The 8,636-nt window shown below is 45.7% G+C and overlaps 1 protein-coding gene across 8 annotated transcripts in view; it reads left to right on the forward strand.

Annotated features, from left to right (window-relative positions):
- Positions 1-8,636, forward strand: part of DIDO1 (death inducer-obliterator 1) — a 197,489-nt gene that overhangs the window by 64,432 nt on the left and 124,421 nt on the right. For 5 of the 8 annotated variants that reach the window (XM_063959269.1, XM_063959273.1, XM_063959274.1 and 2 more), the window contains one exon: positions 718-832. The exons of the other annotated variants lie outside the window; for them this stretch is intronic. In XM_063959269.1, coding sequence (XP_063815339.1) covers positions 751-832 — 82 coding nt within the window. In that variant the 5' untranslated portion in view covers positions 718-750. The remainder of the gene's footprint in view (positions 1-717; positions 833-8,636) is intronic. 8 annotated transcript variants of the gene reach the window in all.

Here is an 8,636-nt window from a genome sequence, read left to right on the forward strand (position 1 = left end):
TCTGTAGTGTGTTACACATGCTTTTTGTGTTTTTACTTAATATGTACTATTGGTAGGGGTATAGTGATAGAAATGAGTTATACATTTAGTGCCTGACTGTATGTAACCCTTCCATCAAAAAAACCCAAAAACCAAAGTATTTGTTGTTACGGACCTGTCATGAGATGGTGCATCTTAAAGAACTTGGTAAACATTAGAAATCTATTTTTATAAATGCACTTAGTAGATCAAGGGGGCAATTCAATTGTTTTAGCTGGCAGCTGTCGGTGCCAGGCGCCTGACTGAGCAATTCAGTTGTTGCTCCATTCAGGTACGAACAGCTGCTGCCGCTTCTGGCATTTCAGCTTGTAGCCCCCTGAGGTGGCGAGCTGAAATGTGCGAGAAGTTGGCTGTTTAGGCGTGCACACAGCACTTTTTTCGCAACGCGCCCAGAACTTTAGTCTGGTTTAGCCATTTTACATGGCTAAACCCGGTACAGTAGGGAGCGTTAAAAAGTACTCGAATATCGTCCCCGAGTCTCCTGTCACTTTAGATTGGAAATCTGGCGAGGAAAAAATAATTGAATCACCCCCAAACTTTTGAATGGTTTCCACGCCATGATTTTACCTGATGATACAGTCAGACACGCTTTGTACTCGGTGCTGTAGCTGCTGGCTGTCGCTTGCTCTGTAAGATTTGGCTTCTGCTGCTCTTACAAAACTGCATATTTATTTTCAGAATTGCAGTGTAGGAGTAAAAGCATCATCTGCAATGGAGGAAGTGACAAGTCCTCAGTCTTCTGTGGCTTTTGAATCAGAAATCAACCTTGAAATCTTGGAGAGCAGTTCTCCTGGTATGCCGTAGTTTCTTGTACCTTTTTATAGGTTCAGTAAGAACACTAAATATGTGAACCAGTATGTATCTTTATTGCTAGGGTATATACTTACGGGTGATTGTACAATCCCATGTTAACTTATTTGTTTCTGTACCACACCTTAAAATCAAGACTTATTGATTGTTAAGTAATGCTTTAGCTCTAGTCGCTGAATGCTTGATAGACCAACAGGCATGGAGTATAGCTAAAGCTTTCAACATAGTGATCAGTAGATCACATTTTAAACTATTCACACTGTATATATGAAGGCAGTGCATAGTAGTGAACTGCAGAGGTATAAATGTTAAACCACACAAGTAAAAGCATTAGGTGTTGGCAATATCAATAGTCTAGTATGCAGTATTGTTTTAGTGGCAGCCTAAACAAAGCTGAAGAGTGTAATGCAATACAATAGTGAATGGGTGTAACTAGGGAAGAGATGCAGAAGGTGTATGTCCGGTGTCCTCCAAAGTTTACATAAAATACTCCCTGCTGGTCATTAATCACTGCTATCCTCAGCTTATTGTTTTTCTTTTCTCTTACGTCCTAGTGGATACTGGGGTCTTGTACTTTAGTACCATGGGGTATGGATCGGGTCCACTGGAGCCTGGCACTTCAAAACCTTTAGTGTGTATGTGTGTGCTGGCTCCTCCCCTCTATGCCCCTCCTACCAGACTCTGTTTAGAAAACTGTGCCCTAGGAGCCGGGTGCACTTCTCTGGAGCTCCAGAGATTTTTTTTTCTTTTCTTTACTGTTATTTTAGTTTTATTGTTTTCAGATAGCTCTGGTTGGCAACCAGACTACCTGCTTCGTTGGACTTGGAGGGGGGACCGAACCAACATCCCGAGGGTTAATGGTTCATAATCCCAGCTGACGGGACACTGAGCTCCTGAGGCGCTGATCACACATCGTCAGTATGTGTGCCCACGCCAGCAGCTAGCCGCCACCCTGTAACAGATGGCGAAGTTCCAAGATGCGGTGAGTGTTACACCTGGGTCCTGGTTAGCGGGTCCCCGGTGCAGTTTGGCAGCAAGTCATGTGGCGGTCATGGGCCCAGAGCTGCGTGGCCCGCCGCGGACATTCTGGTTCAGGGCTGTTGCCCTGCAGTGCTCACTGTCTTAAAAGGCTTTGTGTGTACGATAACCCATGCTTTACTGTTTTGTATGTGGCCAGTATAATCTGTATTAGGGACTAGCGCCATTACAAGGGACAGGGCTTCCCGGAGCGAGACGAGCGTCGGGAAGGCGCAATTTCCTGCTGCATGCACGCTGCTCCTCCAGGACTTACGCTGCTACGGATTGTAAACTGGTACGAGGGGGTCATAGCATAGGGGTGAGCACGCCAGCGGTAGCACTGCTGCACTAGTATCAGTTCATACACATAATTCAACACATTGTGCTGCTGTGTGCTGGTGTCCGCTCCTCAGTGTCACTCCAGGGGCTCTCTAGGGTCTGTGTGGGGTGTTGGTCAGTGGGCTATTGGTGTATTACTTCTGTGTATGATTTCTGTTGACATGGTTATTATGTGTGCTGCTTGCAATTCTACACCCTCTTCAGCGGGGTCACTTATGTGTGAGCAATGTTCCTTATCTTCACAGGGACCCAGCTCACAAGCACCTGACTGGTTAGATAGCTTTAAAAGCATGATTCAAAATGTAAATTTGGATTTAGCTGCTTCTAAAAGAGAGAGAAAGGTATTAAAACATTCTATTGATTGTGTGGCTAAAGCAGGAGATGCCAAGAAGGCTACTCAGCGCCCTCTAGTGGTGTCACATAAATGCTTACTGCCACAGGTGCTCCAGTCTGATTCTGATCAGCCTGATGTGGATGATGATGATGATGATGATGATGATATGGATGAGGACAGCTCTCTGTCCCCTGGGGTGGAGGCTCTCATTTTTGCTGTAAGAGAGGTTCTTCACATACAGGATCAGGAGGCGGAACCAGATGAGGAGTTATACTTTAATGCTAGATCCAAGAGCTCAGCAACTTTTCCTGTGTCTAAGGAATTAAACTCCCTGGCCAGGGAGGCTTGGTTAAACCCTGTTAAAAAAAAAAATGTTAAATTCTTCAGAGGTTTTTATCTACTTTTCCCCTCTCGGCTGAGGACAGGAAGGTATGGGAACCCCCTACCCCCATTTCCCCTCCGCCGTCAGTCGACACGTCTGTATCCAGACTGTCTAAAAAAATTGGTACTGCCGATACCAGGGGCTATAACCCTAAAAGAGCTAGCTGACCGTAAGATTGAGACCACGCTCATGGCAATATATACGGCAGCAGGCTCAGCACAACGCCCCACAAAATTATTTGTGGGTTGATTTCCAGGGCAATAGTCAAGTGGTCTGATAATGTTATTGATGGTTTTGACAATTTTCCCAGAGATTAGGTAGTTACTCTACTGCAACATATACAGGATGCTGCTAATTTTGTGAGCGAGGCTATTAAGGAGTTGTTAGATTAATGGCCGCACTACTGCTATGGCTGTTTCGGCGCACAGAGCTCTGTGGTTGCATCAGTGGTCAGCAGACGCTGATTCCAAAAAGGGTGTAGAAATTCTTTCCTTTACAGGTGATGCTTTGTTTGGAGACTAAATGGATCTCCCAAGCAATGGCGGGTAAGTCTACCTATCTGCGTCACCTGCTAGACATTCTTACACCGGACCCTCCTTTCAGTACTTTCGGGTGGCAAGGCTTAGAGGCCTCCACCACTCCCAGAGGATCTTGTGGTAAGTCCCGTAAACCTGCAGCTGCTGCCTCCCTGGACCTGACCACTGGATTCCCTGTCTCTAAGACTTCCGCGTGACTGTTGGCCCCAGCAGCAAGGCGAATTTCAGGTGATTGCTTGCCTTCAACACTTCGCCCACGTGTGAGCGGCATCCTGCTGGGATCCTTGAGTGAGGGACCTCATTTCCCAAGGATACCGTCTGGAATTTCAAACACTCCCTCCTCACAGATTTTTCAAGTCGTGCTTACTAGCTTTATCCGCAGCAAAAGTTTCCTTGCAAGAGGCTATTCAAAAACTTTTGCAGACAGGGGTGGTGGTTTCTGTACCTCCTCCGTTACTAAACGGGTTTTTCCTACAGTCTTTTTGTCGTTCCCAAACAGACTGTTTGGTGCGCCCCATCTTGAACCTAAAGTCTCTAAACCTGTATCTGCGGGTGTTAAACTTCAAGATGGAATCTCTGCGGGCGGTGGTGTCCGCTTTGGAGGAGGGGGGAGTTCCTGGTGTCTCTGGATGTCAAGGATGCTTACCTACACATTCCCATGGGGCCTCCTCATCAGGCTTACCTCAGGTTTGCCATATTGGATGACTATTTCCAGTTTCGAGCCTTACCCTTTGGATTATCCACAGCTCTGAGGGTCTTCACCAAGGTCATGGCGGTGATGATGCTGCAACTGCGCATGATATGAGTCAACATAGTCCCCTACATGGACAATCTCCTCATAAAGGCTGTGTCCACGAAGCGTCTGCTGCACTACATCGATCTGACAACTCTCCTTATGTATCATGGGTGGATCCTAAATTTTCAGAAATCTCACCTGGAACTGACCCAACGTCTCAGTTCCTGGGAATGATACTGGATACAATGTCTCAAAAGGTGTTTCTTCCGATGGACAAGGCCTTGGCTATCCATCGGAAGAAACACGAGCTATGTTCCGCTCGGTCCTCAGTCCATGCAAGGTGTCCATACATCTTTGCATCCGCTTACTGGGCAAGATGGTGGCTGCTTACGAGGCAGGATTTGGACAGGAACCTATTGTTGGACATCTCTAAAATTGCTTTAAAGGGAGAAGTCATAATCATGGGAGACTTTAATTTACCTGATGTAAATTGGGAGGAGTCCTTTGCAAGTTCAGCTACAAGTGGCACATTTCTAAATTCCTTACAGGGAGCATCTCTCAAGCAATTGGTGAGGGAGCCCACTCGCAAAGACTCCATATTAGATTTCATTCTTACAAATGGTGACAGGATATCAGACATATATGTGGGTGAGCACCTGGGGTCCAGTGATCATCAAGCAGTATGGTTTAGTATAAAGACAGGATCCAACTCCCGTCATACAAAAACAAAGGGGTTGGATTTTAGAAATGCTGACTTTGCAAAAATGGGGAGATGTTTAAGTGATTCATTGGCGGACTGGAGGAACTTGGAAGGGGTGCAGGAGAGGTGGGAAAAACTGAAAAGTGCAGTACTAAGGGCAACAGACCTTTGTATCAAAAGGGTTAGGAAAAGAACCAGGAAAAGGAAGCCAGTGTGGTTCACAAAAGAAGTATCAACTAGTGTGAAAGCAAAAAAGATGGCTTTTAGGAAATACAAACAGACTCAAAATAATAATGACAAAGAGGTGTATCTTGACAGATGGAAGGATGCTAAGAAAGTGATCAGACGTGCAAAGGCAGAAGCAGAGGAGAAAATGGCCCAGTCAGTAGATAAAGGGGGCAAAACTTTTTTTTTTTTAAGTATATAAATGAAGGAAGAAAATCAAATGGAGGAATAATAAGACTTAAGGCAGAGAGTGAGAATTTGGTAGAGGGAGACAAGGCAATAGCAGAACACCTAAATCATTATTTTTGCTCAGTATTTACTACAGAAGGGGAAGGAAAGGGGCCAGAGTTAAGTTGCAAGGACATTCATAAAAATAAGGTAGATGAAAGTACATTTACAGAGGAGAAGGGCCTAACTGAACTTTCAAAACTAAAAGTGGATAAATCAATGGGGCCAGATGGAATACACCTAAGGATACTAAAAGAGCTAAAAGATGTGCTGTTGGCACCATTAACCAAATTATTTATCCAGTCACTAAATACAGGTGCCATTCCAGAGGACTGGAAAAGAGCAAATGTAGTTCCACTGTACAAAAGTGGAAGCAAGGAAGAAGCAAGTAACTACAGACCAGCAAGCCTTACATCAGTAGTAAGGAAAGTAATGGAAAAACTACTAAAAGAAAGAGTTGTGGAATATCTGAAATCAAACAATTTACAGGATCCAAAACAGCATTGATTTACTGGTGGGAGATCATGCCAAACAAATCTTATTGACTTTTTTTACTCTGTGATGAACATAATAGATCAAGGGGGAGCTGTAGATGTAGCATATCTAGACTTTAGTAAGGCATTTGACACTGTCCCACATCGCAGACTGATAAATAAACTTGAAAGTGTGGGGGTGGATTATAAAATAGTTAAATGGATAAGAAACTGGTTGCAGGATAGGAAACAGACAGTTGTAGTAAATGGAGTGCAATCTATGGAGGGAAATGTTACCAGTGGAGTACCCCAGGGATCTGTACTCGGACCAGTTCTCTTTAATATCTTTGGTGACATTGCAAATGGTATTGAAGGGAAAGTATGCCTTTTTGCAGATGATACAAAGATATGCAACAGGGTAGACACACCAGGAGGGATAAAAGAAATGATTGATGACCTAGCTAGACTTGAAAAATGGTCAAGAACATGGCAACTACAGTTTAATGCTAAAAAAAATGCAAAATCATGCACTTGGGTCTCAAAAACCCAAAGGCTAAATATAGTATCAAGGGTACTATAATGGAAACTACTGAGGAGGAAAGGTATTTAGGAGTCACTATTTCAAGTGACTTGAAGGCAGGAAAGCAATGCAACAAAGCAATGAGAAAGGCAAGTCAGATGCTTGGTTGCATAGGAAGAGGAATCAGTAGCAGGAAAAGAGAAGTAATAATGCCACTGTATAGGTCATTGGTGCGGCCTCATCTGGAATACTGTGTCCAGTTCTGGAGATCATATCTCCAGAAGGATATAAAAACATTAGAGAGTGTACAAAGAAGGGCAACTAAAATGGTGCATGGCCTACATCACAAAACTTACCCGGAAAGGCTAAAAGATCTTAACATGTATAGTTTGGAGGGGAGACATGATAAAAACTTTCAAATATACCAAAGGTTTTAACAAAGTTCAGGAGGGAAACATTCTTCAAAGGAAGAGAAGTAATAGAACTCAAGGACATACACTGAAACTGGAGGGAGGCAGGTTCAGGGGAAATTTAAGGAAAAATTACTTCACAGAAAGGATAGTGGATAAGTGGAATAGCCTCCCATCAGAGATGGTAGAGGCTAAGACTGTAGAGCAATTTAAACATGCTTGGGATAGGCATATGAATATCCTTACAAAGAATTAAGGTTCAAAAAGGTTTGAGATTACCTAAAGGATAAAAAAAAGGGGCAGACTAGATGGGCCAAGTGGTTCTTATCTGCCGTCAAATTCCATGTTTCTATGTTTAATCCAATTCGGCAGATTCCATGCCCGGCCATTTCAGCTGGATTTACTGGACAAATGGTTGGGTTCTCACCTTCACATGCATCGGGAAATGACCTTGTCTCCGAAAGCCCGGATTTCTCTATTATAGTGGCTACAAGTGCCTCACCTGGTAGAGGGCAGGAGTTTCAATATCCAGTCGTGGATTCTACTGACAGCGGATGCCAGCCTCTGGGGTTGGGGGGCTGTGACCCAAGGAGGGGTCCAGTTCCAGGAGATATGGTCGAGACAGGAATCTGCTCTGCCGATAAACATCCTGGAACTCAGGGCAATTTACAATGCCCTTCTGCAGGCTTCTCATCTCCTGAAGTATCGGGCGATCCAGGTTCAGTCGGACAGTGCCCTGGCAGTGGCGTACATAAACCAACAAGGGGGAACAAGAAGCAGAGCAGCGTTGCAAGAGGTGTCAAGAATCCTCCTCTGGGCAGAGTCCAACGCAAGGGCCATTTCCGCCATATTCATTCCAGGCATGGACAACGGGGAAGCGGACTTCCTCAGCAGACACAACCTCCATCTGGGGGAATGGGGCCTACATCCCCAGGTGTTTCAATGGATAATTCACCGGTGGGGCTGTCCTCAGATATAGTGTTCCTTCTAGGATCATGAAGGGGCAGGGCGCCGGAGTCCGGGGGCACATTGGCGTGCGCGCCCAAAACGGGGGCATGGCCATGCAAATTAGGGGGCGTGGTCACACCACCATCATTTTAGTGGGCGGTGCGGCCCACAGACGCTGCTATAGATGGCGTCTGTGGCCGTTGACATCACTGTTAGGGGCGTGCCCAGCACCTCCGTCGGTGCTGGGCTTCTTCCAGCTCTCTCCCAATGTGTGAATGGATGCCGCGCGCATGCGCACGGCATCTTTACACGCTGGGAGTGCAGGAAGTGGGCGGCTGTTCTAGCAGGGCACCGCAAAAGGGGAAGGGCGGATTTTGCCTTTTAAAAAGCGGGCAGGGCGCGGCGCCCTGCTAAAACAGCCTAGAGTGAACACTAAGATAGATCTGATGGCTTCTCGTCTCAACAAGAAGCTATGCCGTTACTGTTCTAGAACGAGGGATCGGCAGGCTGTAGCAGTGGACGCACTGACGTCACCATGGATGTACCTTCAGTCAATTCTAATTGCCCCGGATTGGCCTCGACGGGTGTGGGATCTCCTGACCATGTCTCTGGAGGATCTCTGGCCTCTGCCGCTCCAAGACGATCTTCAGCAAGGCCCGTTCGTCTATCCAGACTTACAGCAGCTACGTTTGATGGCTTGGAAGTTGAGAGGGAGATTGTAGCAAGAAAGGGTCTTCCCTCCAGGGTTATTTCCACCATGGTCCAGGCCAGGAAGATGGTGACGTCAAAGCATTATCATCGTATCTGGAAAAAGTCTGTTTCCTGGTGTGAAAGTAGAAAGGTTTCTCCCGTGGAATTTAGAATTGGTTGTTTTCTACTTTACCAGCAAGCGGGGGTGGATATGGGCCTACGTTTAGGCTCCATCAAAGTCCAGATTTC

The sequence above is a fragment of the Pseudophryne corroboree genome, chromosome 3, assembly GCF_028390025.1.
Source record: "Pseudophryne corroboree isolate aPseCor3 chromosome 3, aPseCor3.hap2, whole genome shotgun sequence".
In the NCBI taxonomy this organism is placed as follows: domain Eukaryota; kingdom Metazoa; phylum Chordata; class Amphibia; order Anura; family Myobatrachidae; genus Pseudophryne; species Pseudophryne corroboree.